The sequence below is a fragment of the Dermacentor variabilis genome, chromosome 4 (assembly GCF_050947875.1).
Source record: "Dermacentor variabilis isolate Ectoservices chromosome 4, ASM5094787v1, whole genome shotgun sequence".
Taxonomy (NCBI): domain Eukaryota; kingdom Metazoa; phylum Arthropoda; class Arachnida; order Ixodida; family Ixodidae; genus Dermacentor; species Dermacentor variabilis.
Window position 1 is genome coordinate 187134474 of NC_134571.1, and position 18948 is coordinate 187153421.

The 18948-nt window shown below is 48.2% G+C and overlaps 1 protein-coding gene and 1 long non-coding RNA gene across 6 annotated transcripts in view; one reads left to right on the plus strand and one right to left on the minus strand.

Moving 5' to 3' along the window:
* Positions 1-9522, minus strand: part of LOC142580010 (lysozyme C-1-like) — a 137937-nt gene extending 128415 nt beyond the window's left edge. For all 5 annotated transcript variants that reach the window (XM_075690731.1, XM_075690729.1, XM_075690730.1 and 2 more), the window contains exon 1: positions 9354-9522. In XM_075690731.1, the coding sequence (XP_075546846.1) occupies positions 9354-9522 (169 nt within the window). The remainder of the gene's footprint in view (positions 1-9353) is intronic.
* The window catches only part of LOC142580012 (uncharacterized), a 42461-nt gene continuing 32513 nt past the window's right edge, over positions 9001-18948 (plus strand). The window contains exons 1-2 of the long non-coding RNA XR_012827524.1: positions 9001-9234; positions 9305-9544. This is a non-coding gene — a long non-coding RNA (uncharacterized LOC142580012). The remainder of the gene's footprint in view (positions 9235-9304; positions 9545-18948) is intronic.

The window sequence follows — 18948 nt, forward strand, 5'->3', positions numbered from 1 at the left end:
AACAAATGAAACAACAAAGGATCAAGCAGTGAGCTCTGGGGAACAGCAGAATAAACCTTCACATATTTTGAATAACAATTGCGAAAAGAAACAAATTGTTCTCTTTTAGTTAGGTATGGAGAAAGCCAACCTATCAACACTTTATTGTTAAGTACCTTTTCGTGCGAGAGCCTATCAAAGGCTTTGGAGAAATCCATAAATATAGCATCTATTTGTTTGCCATGGATAATGGATTTCGCAAAATCATGTACGTACGGTTTCAACAAGTTGTGTGCAGGTTGAAAAACCTTTTCTGAGACCGTGCTGATACCTAGTTAGGAAGTTGTGTTTATCAAGAAATTCAAGGATATGAGCGTGTATTGTATGTTCCATTATTTGGCAAGGCATCGAAGTTAATGAAATTGTTCGATAGTAGGCAACGTCGTTATTGTTTCCTTTTTTATGTATTGGTTTAATTCGGGCAGTTCATGTGGCAGTTCACCCTCGCGTAACGATTTACGAAACAAAACACATAAATACTTAGAGGGCCATTCTGCATATCTTTTTAAAAACACATTAGGGATGTCATCGGGCCCACGCGATTTTTTCGTATGAAGTTTTCGTAACATGTTCAATATGCTACTCTCTGAGATAACCACATCTGACATAGGGGGTACGGAGACACTGAGAGTTGGCAAGATACCATTGTCTCTTTTGTAAAAAGTTTTAAAGTGTTAATTAAAAATATTCGCAATGTACTCTGGATCACTGATCTCTTCACAATTATCATCAAAGATTTCAAATTCACTGGAAATTGGGGAAATTGTTCTCCGAAACTTGTCTGGTGAGGTATTTATGAAATTGGGCAATGACTCACCAAAGGAACGGCGTTTATCTGAAGTCACCTGTATTTTAGTTTGGGATGTTAATTATTCACTTTGTTCTTCAGAACTGTAAATAGTAGAAGTCTCCCTTTTCTTCTTTAATATTTCTACCTGCCTTTCCGATTTCAGAGTCTCCCTAGATATCCACGGGTTCTTAGTTTTAGGTTTCTTAAATATAGTTGGTACAAAACGTGCAATTCTTTCATTGACAATGCCTTTAGACTTTGTCCACAGAACGGTCACACTATGCGTGCTATTAACAAAATCATCAAAATGAAAAGAAAGCATATCAAGTATTTATTCGTCATCAGCTTTACAAATGTTAGGAAAAGTGGACACTTTGGGTTTTTCATTGACAGAAACGTCTGATAGGGCTAACAGAACAGCGAAGTGATGGGAAATACCGGGGAGCCCGTCACAAAAATAATTGTGTAATATTTCCTGCAATGAAGAAGAGATCTAGAATTTATTTGGAACTGCCCTGGATCCTTGTATAACTTTCAACTCCCTGTGATAGGTCGTACTGAAAAGCAATGTCTATCATTGTCTCGGCAGAAACGTCACACTGACTAATGTGCGACATCGTTGACCAATTAACAGTTGGCAGATTAAAGTCTCCTGCCAGTGTAATCCGATCACCCGGCTTCACATTTGTTGCCTTCTAATTTTAGAGCGCAGCTCTTTGGCGTCCGTTCCTGGGTTTCGCGTCGTCGTCGGCGTTGTCGTCGGCCTCGTAACCAGCTCCGCCCCCCTTTCATCCCCCCAGCGCTAGCAGCGACCGACTGATACCGCTGGATGCCGCTGACGCCGCTAGAGAGTCAAGATAACGTGACTGCATAGAACACCGTCGCCGCCATGCAGAAAGAGGAGGAAAGGGTCCCCCCCCCCTGTTCTTGTGTGGCGGATAGGGTGCTCTTCAGTTGCCGACGCGCCGGTTATTTCACGTAGGCCCCGGCACGTCGACGAATACGTGACCACCTTCCCACGGCTAGACCTGGTTCTTAGCGCTGCGGAAGCGAGGGTATCATATTGTTTGTGTCGGCATCGGCGGCGTTGTCCCTGAAACCAACTCCGCAGCTGGGGTTGACTCACTATCGGCGTCAGCGGCATCAGTCAGTCGCTGCTATCTCTTCCCTCCTCCCTTTATCGTGTTGTCCGCTTGCTGCGCGCGCTTCTGCCCCCATCGTTTGCCGCTGGGTGTACACGCCGCCCCCCTCCCCCCTCTTCCTGCGAGTCTCCGGTTGTCAAAGCGCCGGCTCGAACTTAATTCCTTTCTTCGCTCCTCCTCCAATGCAACCCCTGTGCGGTGGCAATCAGAGAGCCAGATCGGTGGCGGCGGATCTGTATTTGTGCACCGCCCGAGCCGAAATTGCCGCTGCCGTTCGCCCTGTGCGGTGGCAATCAGAGAGCCAGATCGGTGGCGGCGGATCTGTATATGTGCACCGCCCGAGCCGAAATTGCCGCTGCCGTTCGCCACTGCGAAATTATCTGCCAGTTCTTTCTGAGCCATGAGCGAGACGACCGATGGAAGTCCTCCGTCTGCTGCTGCTGCTGCTGCTGCTAAACGAGCTGCCAGAGCAGAGGCCCAGCGCCGTCGCCGTCAGAATCCAGAGGTGCGTGCCGCCGAAGCAGAAGCTTACCGTCGCCGCCGTCGAGATGATCCAGGAGTACGGGAAATATAAAAAAAAAATTCTGTGATAGCGCATACATGTGTTCCTCGATTTCTTTGCCTCAATCTATCGAAAAGGTGAAACAGCTTATTTTCTGCGCTCAAATTTCGCATTAGGAAGTAACGTAATCGTCGGTAATTTTTTCAATTCATCAATTATATCGATGGATGAACCAGGAGGCCTGTACATAGTTCCCAGAACACATCTAATGTTATCAGGTTAGACCTTGCAAAAGATGCATTCAGCGTTAGGCACATAAGGCATTTTTATTACGTTTATCGTTTTCTTAAACAGAATACACACACCGGCTTTTTTGAGCTGCGGTCTTTTCTATACACGCTGAAGCTAGGTGTAAATTCTTCGCCGTCATAGAATGAATCTGTTAATCATGTCTCTGTTAGGACAGCTATATCAGGATTCTGTGATGAAAGCCCCTCCACTTCAAAAGCCTTATTTACAACACTACAATTGATATTGAGAATATTGGGCGAGGAATGGGGTGGCTTGTTTTGTCAATCCCTGTTTTGTTCCTAAAGCAGCAACAGGACGCGTTGGTGTCATCCCACACGTACGTGACTCCATCAATGATTAGTTTGTCAAACGAGAGCTTGACTTTCGCTCCTTTGGCCCTTTCCGTTGTTTACGTTTGCCATAATGCCTTCTAATATTTTGAATTCTCTTTGAAAAATCCTCAAATATAGATAGGTCACTGTTCTTCAGTTTATAGGCAGCCTTCAAAACAGATACCTTTCTTCGATTGTCCAAAAATGCGATTATAACACGTCGCACTTTATTTTCAGTCTTTTGACCCAGTCTGTGAATACTTTCAATGCTTTTTGCTGGTACGCCCAGTTTGTGTTGAAATACTTCATCGCTTACTATCATGCCGAGCATTTCCGTAGTCTCTGTGCGTCGCTCAGTTACACCGTATATTATTGAGTTATTCCTTCGTCCTGTGTTTTCAAGATCGTCCATTTTTTCTGCAAGTGATGCAAGCCGTATTTTCCCACAACTTTCATCATTCCTGATTTTATGCTTCATATCTTCCTTTCATAAAAGCCTCCCCACCAAGGCACTTGTTCTGCGATGTACTTCCGTTTGACTTGATCTCCTTGGCTTGCTCTTTTGAAGACTTCTTCCTGTAGTTCTTTAATCATACGATTGATGTCTTTGTTGGCCTTCTTGGACGTCGTTGCGTTGTCACTGTATATGGTGCAGCGCAGACCTCGTCTCGCTGTAATAAATCTTCATAATGCATGTAAGAATGCTTCTGTTATCCTGATGTCCACAACTTCTAAATGTACAGCTTGTGTAGTAGCACACACAAGCATTGCAGTATACTATTTTGCAGTGCCTTTCATTGCATCCTTTATAAGCATCTAACACTTATAAGCGTCCACGCTTGTAAGCCAGGATGCCCATCGCATCTTATGAAAGTACGGACTTGCAGCGGAAAACAAATGATCCATGTGAAGAGACTGACTGCCCTGGCTAATATCAAAGCACCTAGGTATGCTGGTCTAGAATTAATCGTAGCTCTTGAAGCCACTTCCACCATGATGCCGTTGAATCTTTTGGCAGCGAGTCATCCCAAGGTCTTCGCTTTCGCCAAATCTTTTGATTTCTCGCTTGACTGTCACTGTGAAAGGGCTGAAGACGCCCAGGGGATCCTATATTCTTGCTGTTAGCTGTACCATTTGCCTCTTCGTAATTGGACCGCTCGTATCAATGGCATGTATGTCAAAAGATGGCAAGTACCATCTATCTTCCTGAAAATTCATCTTATGGCAAGTACCTTTATCTGAGTGGAGGTTTCCAAGTCTCTATTTTTTTTTTCTTGAATATTTATAGTTGGCTACAATCAAGGCTCATTCGCCTTGAAGTTTCTTAGTGTCGCTTACGCTTCTTAAAAAATGTCTTGACTCTTTATGAAGTTTTTTGGCTTCACCTGGTGAGTCGGCTCGCACTATGACATCGTCCGCGCAAATGTTGATCTTCAGCTGCTTAATCGTTTCCAGAAAGCTATCTTCCAACCTGCTTAAGTGGTTTTGCATTGTTACTGCAAGTACGAAATCACTCTGAGCTATGTCAAACGTTAATCTTGACATTCTCCATGTCACAAACTTTTGCGTTGCTACAACTTGGAATGCGTCTCTGTCGTCTTCATGTATTGAAATCTATAGGAATGCTTTCTCTAGATCAGCTGTCATTGCTATGCGATGGTCTCCGAAGTTCATCAGCATATGTACCAGATCACAATAGAGATTCGGTCCTGTTTCGAGGTTATCGTTTAAAGATAACCCTTTTGTCGACGATGAAGACTCATCAAATCACATTCTTTGTGGTTTGTCCATCTTCCCCTATTACTGCCTGATGCGGCATGCAGAAGCAGTGTGTCATTTGTCCATCAGTGTAGATATTTGGGCTTGTTGGTGTAACATTTCGCAGTTTTTCCTGTAGCGCAAGAAGTGTCATTTGTGTACTTCGTTCCTCGGCCACTTCTGCTACTCCACTATTTAAATAATCTCTAATGGCATTGTGGTAACGCCGAAGTATAATTTCGTCCTTTTGTAGCTGTCGAGTGTGTTATCGCAATCTGGTCATAGCTACGTCCTTGTTTTCATCAACTTGCACATTAGCTTTCCATGGAAGTGCGATTGAACAAAGCTTATCTTCAAATTTCAAGTACGTTATGAAGTACTAATCACTTCTTCTCTCTTGGCTTCTTTGTCAGTGCACATTATGCCTAGTGTTTCAATATTCCAGAAATGTCTCAGTTGCCTGCGTATGTCAGAATTATCCACGTTAACGTGAAGTACCATTCCGGTTGACTTCTCAATTATTATTGCGAATATTTTAGCTTGACCCTTTATTGTCCAGTCGAATATGGTTTCTGCGGCTGTCAGCCGCTTTTCTAGTGTTCCAATCACGCCTGTCATTACTTGCCAATACTGGCTTGATCCAGTAAGTATTCCGATTTTCATACAGCCTGCGCTTAGACCTGAACCGTCAGCCAACTTTATTTCGTCCTTTTCCTACTTCTTTTGCAGTGAGGTAGGCAGGAATGGTATTCTGTATTTGAAACTGTTTACCTCATGTGCTTGCAATAACAATTTTTCACTACAGCACGCACGCGAGGCGACGGCGAGGCAAGCCCTCGACGTCCCTTCGTGGGAGGCTTAGGCCCGGCCATCATAAAGTGCTGGTTCTACAATAAAAGTTTATTCCTCCTCCTTTTCCTTGTGATTTTTACTTTCACCAGGAGTAGCTGCTCTACACTGCGCTGTCTGTTATTTGCTTCGGCACATAGACGTCACATGCTATTTTCGACATACCTTGCACTTAATGTTTGCATTACATATTGTAGCATTATGGCGAGGCCTGGTACAGCGGAAACATCTATTTGTCTCTTTCAGCTTCCTCATAAGGCGTCGTTTTCCTGCACTCATCAGTATAGCGCGAAGCATTCTCGCAAAATATGCAGAATTTTGCAGCTGTACTTTGGCAATTAACCGTTCTTGTGTGCTGCTTATTATCAGTTATGTTGCTCTAGCTTTCTTCCCCTTCTGTAGACAATTCCTCTCTGCACTCTACTTGATCTATGTATTTCATCAAACGCCTAAGAGTGTCTTCGTCACGTGAAGCCACATTCTGACCTTGTGCTCAACATCTACTAACCACTTCTCTTTGTTTTAACTGGAATCCAATGTATATATCCACCGACAAAGCTCTTTTCAGAATCGGAAGAAATATCGATGCATAGGACTGGCTCTTCAAGCCTAGGGATTCTAATCCATGTAAGTGTACTTGCACCTTTTGCGACAGCCTTCTTCAATAGTCCTGGTAGTTGCAGTTTGCTAATATTCAAGGTACTTCTTTCATATGTATTTCCAATAGCACGTCATCTTTTCCGTACCGCTGCTTGAGTAGATCAATGGCTTTCCCATAGTTGTCGGAAAATTGTAATCCCTCCATGGCAGCTGCCTCTTTTCCGGTTAGTGATGACAGAAGGAATTTCCTTATTTTCGTTCAAGTCGCTTTCTTCATTTACGGCTGTTTCAAATTACCACCAAAATATCTGCCATTTCATTTTATCACTGTCAAACTTCATTATTTCTAGTTTTGATAGCTTAAGTATTGTTGCTTGCTGCGGTTGTCTAACTTCGTCATAGACGTTGTGGTGCTCTCTGGCTGTTTCCCGCACTTCTTGTCGAGAAAGGTATGCGTTGATGCTGTGCAGAGCACTTATTATCTCTAACTCCTACTCGGTGGTTTTTGCAAACACCAAGACAGCTGTTCCCAGTGTTATCCATTACTCCATCTGCTCGTCCGCTTTCTTTAGTGAATCTGCAATACCTTTAATCTGGCTGGCTATCAGCGATATCGCTTTAGAATTTTGATTCTCCTACAGTTCTTTTTCCTGCATTGCACATTAGGGTCATTTGCATCCTCAGCGTCTTTAGCTTCTTCAAAATCACCTCTCTCTTCATCTCGAATAACTGAGGAAACCGCTGGTCACTTGTAGAGGTTCTAGCGGCGAGACGTCATCCGCGTCTTAGTCGCCCTCTGTGTCCACGCCGCTCCGTACTGTCGATGTTCCGTCTCGCTGCCGTCGGTTCGCTCCCGGGCCTCCTCTTCGTCCCTCTTCTGTGGACAGTCCGTCGTCCTCGTATACCGTGGCCAGTCGGACGAGGTTTAGCCGCAATCTTGGTCACGGCACCATGTCGTAGAAACGAGACGGAGCAGCTGCGTTTGATGAGAACGAAATCAAGATTCTTTTTGCTTCTACTGCGCGCGTCTTTGGTACTCGCAGTCTCCTTTATATTTTTTTCCGTCCTGCCCGCTCTCATTAGTTCAATAGGCACCTCCGTACCCCAGGCGTTGATGAGTGTGGGAGCCGCCTCGCCGACAGATTTGCATGGGAAGAGGTTTCGGCCTCTGGCAGCGGTCGTGTGATGTCGGATACCGACTCAGTGAAACCTGCGGTGGAAAAAAATTGTGCGCATTCGGAATTTACCGCGGCGCAGCCAGCGAGCACATCTGCAAAAACCTTGTCGGGCGCAGCTACAGCATACGGCGTAGAAGACGCACCGAATTATGCGAAGGGAAGCGTGCCAGCGTGAGCCAAGAATGATGGTGGCTTGATGCGCGCCGTCTTCCCGAGCACCGAGTGTTGGAGATGAAGTGATCAAGCACGTGCTAGACAAGGAGATCATGTGTCTCCTCCTGTAGTCAGATCGTGGCGGCGGATGGCTATCCGCGCGGCTGAGTTCATGCGTGTCCCGCGCACCGCAGGTAATCGGCGTTGGATGCAAAGGCTCAGGGTGCACCGAGACGGATGGTGGCTTGATGCGCGCTGTCTTCCAGCGCGCCTAGTGTTGAAATAGGTGTAACCTCAAGCTCCCGAGATGCGCTAAAGCGAGAGGCAGCGTGAAGCATTATTTTTCTTGCATTGCCGGTGCTCTTCGTCACGCCCGCGTTTTGGAAGTTGGTATTGGTGGTCATCGAATGACGTCTGTTCATGTTTGCGTGCGTTGTTGACGCCATGCTTGTTAGATGACGTACAAGCGAATGTTTACCACAACTTTACGACCGATAAGACTACGAACCTTACTTCGCGTGCTGTTTAATCGTTTGATATCGCTTTCGATGTTGCGGCTTTCTGAAGAAACTGCCTCTTTCTTTTTTTCCTTCTTTTTTTTCGTGTTTCTCCGGCAGCGCCTTTCTTTCTTAAGTGGGCCTTTCGTACTACCACGGAAACGTTACATTCAGTCGCAATCAGTCGCAGATGACGCTCTAATTTTCAGGAATTGTCTGCTAGGTATGAAACAGATCATAAGCGAGCCCGGACAGCGGAAGAAGTTGAACCGCTTAAGCATTGCTTCACCACCACTAGAGGCATTACCACGATCGCTCAGAGTCCCAGAATACTCTTCTGGACTGCATGTAATAAAGAAAGGCGGTCCCGTTTCATAGGTACCGATATTTTTATTAGTGTCCGTCGATATATTGTTTCCAATAGCACTGATTACTGTGTTGTCACTTGAGAAGTTTATTGGCCATTTGCCAATTAATGAAATAAAAGCAATCCTGCATGTACCTTTGCACAACCATTGAGTTGGCTTAGTTGCATAGCACGATGCACCAAGTACTGCTGGACTGTCCAGTCAGGCGTGAAACGCATGCTTAATAATGCGTGCAAAGCTGCCTTATATACTTCGCATACACGTTTCGCGATCAAATTCGCGCTAGTAGCAAGCATAAAGATATGTTCCCCGTCTTTTGGACAAGAGGCATTGCAACAGCTCCTTCGCCGCCTCTGGAAACGTGCGAAAGCTCATAAAAAACCATCAGACAAAAAGGTCTTGCACGCTTTCGAATGAAGCGTCACGAGCGGACGTCACTGCGCACTCCCGCGGAGCGGTTCCCGCCGTCTCGCCGGCAGAACAGTCGGTCCACCACCTGTTTTAGAGCGTGATCGCTGCGCTATCGTCTCCTGTCCCGGCGAGATGTCATACTTTAAAGCCGACGAGCCGACAGGAGCTGGATGGTAGAGAATTATTGAACGTGCTCGGAGAAAGAGATTCGATTTAATGGGCTCGCAGATGAGATATACGAGCTGAAGTCGTATGCTCAATAACAAAACCTGAGGCCCGGTTGCCGCAGCCACAACGCATATGCTCACAGACAACGCGCGCGCAGTACGTGTTCTTGCCGTTGTCGCGCCAGACTAACTCTCTACTTGCTGATTTTACGATCTCTTCGTCGCAGGAACAGTCGTCCAGACGAATGGAGGTATGCCTAAAGTGCCGATACTCACAGTGTAGGATGTGGTAGCGGTCAAATCCAGCCTCGCGAAGCTTTCGAGCCAGAAAGCATCTGTGGACCCTTCTGCAACTGGCCTGCTGAACCGCGAGGGCGCAACACGCCACGCAGACGACAGCGAGGAGTGTGGGAGCAGACGGCGTCTTGTTCTGCGCTGGCGGCATTTTGATGCGTCGACGAATGCATGTAAGCGACGCTTGTTACTCTGTACGCTCAACAGTTTCACACAGCGACGGCACGCCGCATCGGCCAGCGCACGGCGGTCGTCTGGTCGTTCCAGTTACAAAACCGCCTGAACGTCATCCGCACAGTGCATCGCAAGGTGTGCGTCCCAAGAAGCGGCTATTTTGCCTAGCAATAGACACACGGATAAAGGGCCTTTGTCGCTGTTCGAGTAGCGAAATGTCGGAAACGCCTGCAGCGCAGATGTTCCATAAAATGCACTTTCGAAGCGTAGCGCGCATGCGCTCCTACCCTGAGGGGCGGCACGGAAAACCGGCTGATCAAACACACTCGTCCGCTGCCAGCGAAGGAAAGGCACAAATAAAAAGGCCCACAACGCCGCGCGGAGTGATGTTGGCGCGGCTGGGGATGCAAGCAAAAAACAAAAAAGAAGGATAAACGCATTAATGGTAAAAAAAAAGGCCGGGAAGAGATTGGCAGAATTAGTTTGCGTGTCCTTGCCTCATTATATTGAGTCCCGCACGCTAGCTACTTCATTGGGCGAGCACGCTAAATAAACAAAATTAAACACCGCTTTATTGATTACGTCAGCACAGTCATTGTGCCCCCTTACGCGAAAATCCGTTGTACTTTGTGTAAGCAAAAGATGGCACCAAGAATGGCCGACGGCGGAAAGAGCAAGAACACGTCAACAAATGATGGGATTTACGTCAAATTTCTTGGGGAGGTTCCCGTAAATACGGTAAATTAACAGCTATGAGAATAAAATACCGTACATTACGGTGCGAAAGCTGCGGAGGTATGGAAGCTGCTGAGGTCAGTCCACGGTACCAGCGTGTGTGACGGGGGTGACTGCTCCGGCAATGGGCGATAGCCAGCGGCTACGAGTAAGGCTCGATGTGACGCTCCCTTGGCTGTCGTCGCCGCTGAGAGTGGTGGCATGATTTTCCCGCGATGAAGGGCCGCGCTCTTCGTCGGTAGAACGAAAGCATGAGAAGAAAAGCGTAGTGCCTCGCAAGACGGGCTGTGCGGTGAGGATGGATCCTATAGAGTAACACGCGTCGTCTGCATGGAAAGCAAAGCGCTGCATGAGCTGCATGGCGGCTGCTGTGAACCGCGCCCACCCGGCACCCACGAGCTGCCTCTCCCGATTAGCGAGGCGGCCGCGCCGCACTTCGCTCCGCTTGCAACGTGCCGCACGAGACAGATTTGTCCGCGCCAAGCTACGCTACTCACAGCGTTCTCTTCCTAATAAAAATCGTGTACCTTTAGAACCATAATACGAAATATGGACACGCGAAATGAGAACACGTATACAGCCGCACTCAAATTTCGCATTAGGCAGTACCGTGATTGTCGGTGAACTTTTGTCTGCTCTATTATGAGGTGCATGTTTATTTAAAAAGGGGCATTTGTTCTCTCGCGAAAGAACAGATTCTGTTAGGCTGAACGATAGCTTCAATTAAATTTTATGTGGTTCATTCGTATTGAAAAACTGGCCTGGTTTTCGGCTAACATGGTTGCTCGCGATGGCGGTAACTTAGCGGTGGTTTGCTTGACAATCTATGTCAACATAGGCTACGCCCCGGCTTTTGTTGTGCGCATAAACAGCACCAGAACAGTCGGAATCAACAAGCGGATGGTGCTTTCCACACAAGCCCAAATAAACGGCGTGGTTCGTCCAATGCCAACGCAAAAAGGTGTGATCTTTTTTTTTTATCGATATTATTAACAAAATTCTACGTCCCTTAGCATTGAAAATATACACTGTGGCTTGTGTGTCCATCAATGCTTTCGGACCTTCATTACTCTCGAAGCAGAAAAAAAATAGGATTCAAAACGTTGTCTCCTTGGTACTATCGGTCGCGATACTTTAGCAATGGCTGTTGGACTTGCACTGAGCAGTGCTGGCAACCTCTTCTAGCTTCTTATATTATTTTCGCAACTTAATGAGTGCACCAAAAGTTTCGAACTTTGGACGAGAAAGTAGCTTACTGGAGGAGGCGATGTGGCAGTCGGTTATAGAAGCTTAAATGGCCAACAAGTTTCACCCACAATAAAAAGAGAAAGAACGACTTGTGACTTCAAAACATCATTGGGAATATAGGAGAAAGCGACTTTCTCGAATCCTCCCGTTAGGCGCCGTTGTTCACTTCGGCACAAATGCAAGTTGCCAAGCATCCACAAGATCAGCGCCCCAAATAAAGGCCACAAGTATGTATGACTTCGTTCCGAACTACCACGGGTCTGTCGCAAACATTTAGGATGGTCCACAGACTTCTGTGGAGAGCACTTCCTGCGCAAGCTCTCGAGCTGCTTCTGGTTTTCAATGTCGAAGCATATAGGCACAACTAAACGAAGTCGACATTTCAAGTGTCATGTCTCGACAAGAAGGAAGTGGCTGAGAAACTTTTATTTGTCAAACAGAGACAGTGGCACAGCCAAGCTGACAGGACACGGTAATGCAATATGGAAATTCCAGGCTCGGTGGATGTTGACGCGCTGCAAGTTTCCAGTATGAACCGACTATGTTTTAAGTATGAACCGAAATATGTAAGGGAAGGCTCTTGACACAAAGAGCATGACCACGTCATATGCAAGCAGTAGCCTGTTGCCGCGTTGTGCATTGCGAGCCGAGCTGGCGCAGAGTGGCAAAGGCAAGCCCGTGGTGACATGGGACGCCAGGGAACGCTGCCAGCAGGCCAACAATTTCTTGTAAATCCGAAAACCGTGTGGAAGGCCAGGGACTCCGGAACCGAGGTGGATGCTCGATCCCTCCCCCTCCCGAACCCCCTCTGTCTTGCATCCCCGCTCCCCCTTGCCTGTCATGGCCCCGTCTAGCGCGTGTGTAGCCGGCATGTCGAATAAACAATAAGTTGGTCATCAAAGAATCCCTCCCCGTGTCTCTCGTGTTGTCTGCCCCTTCTCTTTAATAACGCCCGCGGGTCAAATGGGCAAAACGCGGTGTTTTGTGTACCCTCAGACATGTCGGGGGCAAAATTTGGCAAGGACCCCACATGCAGATCTGCTCAACGTGAAGCCCAAGTTTTCAGCGAGCAGCACCTGTCGGTTCCTTAAACATTGTGTTTTCAGACAAGTTTCTTCTCGTTGTATCTAGGCCGTCGAGAACGCGTGCGACGCGGTTGCAGGGGCGACGCTAAACTGGAGACGCAAGCAAGTAATGAGCAGTGTATTGTGCAACTACCGCGCCCAACATCACAAAGTTCGCTCTAGTGTAATACTGGCATGCAAAATGTCTTAAGGTCGGCATCTGGAATTTCAAGCTGACAACGCGTGCAAACGACTAGAGTAGACGTGTAGAATGAACGTATCCGCTTCCTCAACGCACTATTTAACACCACACTACGGCGTCGACACGGGCGTCTATGTGATCAAACCCCCCCCTCCCCCCCCCCCCATGAGCAACCTCAATTATTGTACAGAAACGTGAGGTCATGACGATTATTTTCCGTCTTTTATTCGCACTTCTTTTGGATTGGGAATATGCACTATACATATAGTGTGTCATTCAAGTCATCATCTTCATTATCAGCCTATTTTATGTCCACTGCAGCGCGATCTCCAATTACCCCTGTATTGCGCTAACCGATACCAACTAGTGCCTGCGTATTTCCTAATTTCATCGCCCCACCTAGTCTTCTGCCGTCCTCGACTGCATTTCCTTTCTCTTTCCATCCATTCTGTAACTCTAATGGTCCACCGGTACGTATTACATCACCTGAGCGGTCGCAGGAACGCAACAAAGCATGATCTAAATGTGAAATCTTCGCCAAATAAAAGGAAACCTCTCAAGTCTCCGTAGTATGATGTGCAAGGGTGTTCGCGCACAGGCGATGACGCAGCACCGCCAACTGCGCAGCAGCGGATCAGCCCATGCCAGTCGAGATGGGGACGGTACAGAGGAAAGTTCAGTGTGTTCTGTGACTTGCTAAATTCGAATCCGTGACCAAAGTGCAACGTGAATATCAGCGTGTGTCCGACGAAGCCTTACCCTATATCAAATTTCTGTCTTATTTCGTTGATTTCCTATGACCGATCAAGAGCGCCCTGCGACTTTACGGACACACATGTATATGCGCACCGCGTGATCTCTGAACCCTGAAGCACCGTGCCTGTAGAAGCCAATCGCGTCACGAATGTGTCAACGGCTTGACCGGCGCATTCGTCGCACGCCTAAAGGCCAAGTAGAAAACCAATACAGATAACCGGGTGTAAAGAGCCTTGCGTGATCTTGCGTCACCCGGCCACTTGCATTCGGCGCACTCGGTGCTGCCTGCCCGGACATGTCGCCTTCGAACTCTCTGCGTCACGCTATCTGAGACAGGTTTGGATGTCATGCAGGCGGACAAGATGTGTCGGAAAATACTTTGAGAAAACAACTATGTAATCCAGGTAACGTAAACAAGTCTTTCACTTGTGTCCGCGAAGGATGGTACCGCTCGACGGTAGCGGACGCACTACAGAGCCCAAACGGCATAACGTAAAACTTATACAGGCCGTCGGGAGAGATGAAAGCTGTCTTTGAGTGGTCAGCCTCAGCCATGGGAACCTGACATGCGAAGCCAAAGCGGAGATCTAAAGACTAGAAGTATTCGGCGCCATGCAGACAATCAAGAGCGTTGTCGATCCGAGGCATGTGGGTAAACGTCTTTTCTCATGATCCTGGTTAGGCGGCGATAATCGGTACAAAATCGAGCACGGTCATTTTTTTTGCGCACTAGGACGACAGGTAACGACCAAGGGCTTTGAGAAGACTGAATGACGCCACGCTGCAGCCTGTCGTCCACTTGTCCCGTGATAATTGGGCGCTCTTCTGCGGAAACGCAATACGCACGCTGTCGCAAGGGGGCCTGGGAACCGGTGTCGATAGTATGGGAGACACTTGTCGTGCGACCCAAAGATGGTTCGTTGCAGTCGAACGAAGAAACGAACTCATTCAGTAGAGCAAGAAATTGAGTGCGATAAGAGGCTAAAGGTCTGCGGCGATGGCGTTGTCGAAAACTGCTGAAGGTAGGGCTCTATAGCGTAAAACTATTCCAATATATCTTTATTCCAATGTCCTGACGTCAAATTTGCGTAACCGCCGAAGCAAGCATCGGGCGGTCATCCGCAGGGTTGTCTGAACAGACCACTCAAACGCTCTCCTCGTTCATAGGAAGTAGCTTTTCTTCGCTTGAAAAACGAATAACATTGCCTACACTGAGCGGCTCGTCTTATCTAATTGGCTGACAAGAGGCGAGGAACACGCTCAAGTGGAGAGGGATTTGATGGGGCCCAGCAACTGCACTGAAAATCGATAAACGGGTGAGAAGGGTGGTGCCGGCGTCTGCGATTGGTCCGATTTCCCTTACTTAGCTTGCTGTGGCTGGTCGAAAATCGCGGCGGCATGCAACGAAAACTTAAGTATGACGCTAAAACGGATCCTCAGCAAAGAGGAATTGGCAGAAGGAGGTCGTAAACGTGCCTAAAGTGCTCGAAAAGATTGCACGGTCACGTAAAATGTTTTATTATACACAAACCCATGCTCTCCGGCAGGTGCTAGTAGCCACTGCCTGAGCGATCAGCGGCAGCCATCTTTTATTATTTTCGGAACGGGGCATCCTGCGGCTATTTAGAAGAAAATTCAGTTTTTTTAGGCATATTAGTGCATCTTTACCGCGTACACGTCACTTTGACGCGGTGAGCTTTTGCGGTTTTGTGAAGTCGCGTGACAGGAAGGTGAAGTGGGTGCAGCCCGAAAACTTTTGACCAATAGCCGACGGCTAATGGCGGAAAGGCGTAGAATCAGAAATAACTATTTGTCTTTTGTTCTGTGAAATCATCCATAATCGGTGTGTACACGTCATATCAGATGGGGAGCTATCGCGGTTTTCGTGACGCCGGGTGACGGACAGGTTTTTGGACCAATCGCTGAGGGCTGATTACAGACTTGGAATAGCAAAGTTTGGAATAGGTTTACGTTATAGTGCCCCAGATGTAAACGGGTGGCGCCACCGTGAACGTCAAGGTCTTCAATACACGTGACAGCTTGCACAAATCCTAAGGTCTCACCACGCAACGTGGTCACTGGATACGGGTGCGGATTACGTATTGGTATCAAAACGGATTCAGACCTAAGGGTGAGGATGGCGAACGGGAGAAATAAGTCCTTGCGGTCAGCAAGCGTGTAAGATAGCGTAAACGCCACAGTTGGTTATGGCACGGCAGCACACGACAAGATCACAAGCACCGACGTCACCGGAGGTATATCAGTGTCAGCATCAATGAAGACTGCGAACACTGAAGTCGGCACCACCGATGGTGAGTCACATAGCAGCGAAAAGGCCACTTGAGCACGAGAACGATCGATGATGGCACTATGACGCGACAGGAAGTTCCACCCGAGGATGAGATCATGAGAACAGGATGACAACACAATTAACTCGATGATGTACAAAACGTTTTCGATGACTACACGGACGCTGCATACAGCTGTACGATGAATGTGTTGCGCGCTAGCAGTGTAGTGTCATGCCAGATAGAGAGCTCGTGACTTTTTTCAGCTTGCGGCAAAGATTTTCATGGATGACGGGAACGGCGGTCCCGGTATCGACAAGCACTTGCGCGGATGTTACCTCAACATTGACGTCAACGACATTCTTCGGTGAAAATTGAGGTCTTAGAAATTTCGATGAGCTTGCAGTTTTTGCCTCAAGAACTACACTAATCAATTTCCCTCGGCAGCAGGTGGCCGACGACGCATAGGTGACAGCGACCGCCAACGTGGAGAAGGAGAACGGCGACTGTCTGAACGGCGGTTAAGATCGAAGCGTCTCGTCGGCGAGTCAGCGGCATCTCGGCAACGATTCTTGGCGGCATGTTGTGGCGCGTATCGAAGCTGGTTGAAGGCACCATGGTTAGCTCACATGTTACGACGACGGAAGCGCATAACGCGACCAGCAATTCCACAGTCGAAGCAAATAGGCCTGCTTGGCGTGCTCCACGTGTCGGCTCGACGAAGAAGTTGATGTAACTGCCATGGAACGAGAGCAAGGGGAACACGGTGCGTTGTTGGTGGGGTGGAATATCACAGTGGGGCTGGCCTTGCGATCGTGACAGCGTAGTTGAGTGGCGGAGGTGCGACCCGCGACGATTAGTTGACGTAAGAGAGCGGTGCTGTCGTATATGTGAATATATAGGCGGGTAGTCGGCATAAGAGAGCGGTACCGTCACAGAAGCTGGTGGGCGAACGGAGGAAAGCGCGTCAGATATCTGGGCTTAGCTGGCTTGTCTCACGACCGGACCCCGTGTTCGGGCAGGCTCCTGGATGTGAGGGAGCAGCGATAGCTGGCGGGCCACTTCTTCGCGAATGAAATCCTTGAGCTGAAGGACGAGAGAAGAAGGATTGGCATGGCCAGCGGCAACTGCAATGAGCGAGACGGAGTCATCCTGAGGGACGTTTTGGCGGGCGACGTTACGTTGGCGGCGCAATTCATCGAAACTCTGACTCAAGTTGACGAGAACGACGACACTGGTGGGACTCGTGGCAAGCAGCATTTGAAATGCGTCATCCTCGATACCCTTCAGAATATGTTTGATATTCTCATCCTCCGTCATCCTTCGAGTAAAACGGCTGCATATATCCCATGGATTCTCAATATACTCAAGAAAATTCTCGCCCGCGGCTGCTGTTCTCGCTGGCATAGACGCAGTTCGTCGGCGCGTAGCTTGCGGACAGCCGGGCGGCCAAACACTTTGGCGAGATGTGTCTTGAATGCGGACCAGCTCCAGAGATGTCAGATTCGTGATTTCTGACCCACAGGTTTGCGACGTCAGCAAGGTAAAATACGACTTTATTCAGTTTTGTCTGGTCGCCCCACTTATTGTGAGCTCTTACACATTGATTACACATTCATTACACAGCCCGTCTTCGACGTCATGTTTTCCAGTTACGCTGAAGGTGGCAGGGTAGCGCTAATGGAGAACGCCGGCGCAACTGACAGGGGCAGCCATTGGTCCAGTCGGAGCGTTGGTCGCGTCATTCATAGTATTGGTGGGCAACGTACGAGTCCGGAGCTCCAAGGTGACTTAAGGGATTCCAGCAACCTCCACCAAATGCAGTAAGATTTGACTGAAGGTGATCAGCCCCCTAGCAGCAGCGAGCAGCCAGAGCTCTCTTGTTCTTGTTCCCGAAGAACGAACAGCGGAACGGATCCTGAGGATCAAGGAGCTGGAGCTGCGAGGCAACCGACATTCTGTGAACACATACATCTCCACTCCCGACAACCTCCTTAAGGGAGTCATACATGGACTGGAGCCTGGCACTACAGAAGACGAACTCATACACAACCTAAGAGTGCGGACGCAAGGGGTACGAATACTCTACGCCCGTATGCTTGGCAAATCGAGGACGGCAGTGCTGACGTTCGATGGCCCCATCGTGCCACGCTACGTATATTACTACGGTGGTGAGACGCCATGTATACCCTACCAACCCACTCGACAATACTGCAAGATATGCCAAAATCAAGGACATAGGACGGATGTCTGTCCAACACCAACTGTCAAGGCTTGTGCGAAATGTGGCCTCCGCGACCCACCAGCGGACCATGAGTGTGAGCCCAAGTGTGCCCTGTGCGGGGGAGCTCATCCTACAGCGGCACAAGAGTGCACCAAAAAACTGAAGCGCGTCCCGCAAAGGGGAAGACAGCGCATGAGACAACGTAACCACGTGACAGGGACCCCCAAGAAGAGGTGGCTCAGTTCGGATCGAGAGAACTCTGACTCGCGGGAGAGATCCCGCTCGCGTACCAGGTCGACCTCCCGAGGCCGATCCAACTCTCAGGGCAGAAAACAAGAGGAGAAGCAAAGCACCAACCATCAGAAGAACAAGAAACAATGTCCGAAGAATGAAGGCGACAAAAACAAGGTGAGCTGGTCAGCAATAGCCTCCCAACCCACACCTCAAACAACTGCACAGATAACGCGCCTAGAACGAGAGCTAGAACTCATGAGAGTTCGCTTAGGCGACCTAGAGCGTGAGAATGCGCTACTAAAGCAAATGCAGTCGCAGCAACAGAACACACAGGCTAAACCGGACCAGTCAGAGCAAGCTTCGGGGCAAGCTGTACCAGCACCCCAAAAGCGCCCTAGATTACAGTCGGTCGAAACACTCCAGACACGAATCCAAGAGACTTTCCAACAACTGTTACCATCATTAGCAGAACAGATAACCCAACAGGTGTCAGTCCAAATAACACAACAACTAACGCAACAAATGTCTGAGTTTGAAGTGAAGTCCGACAAAAAACTCCAGGCTCTGCAAATTGAAATCATGAAAACGGTGCGTAAGCAAATTACCGGAGCTAACATTAGAGAGAGAGCCGAGAAGCCATACGCCAGACCAG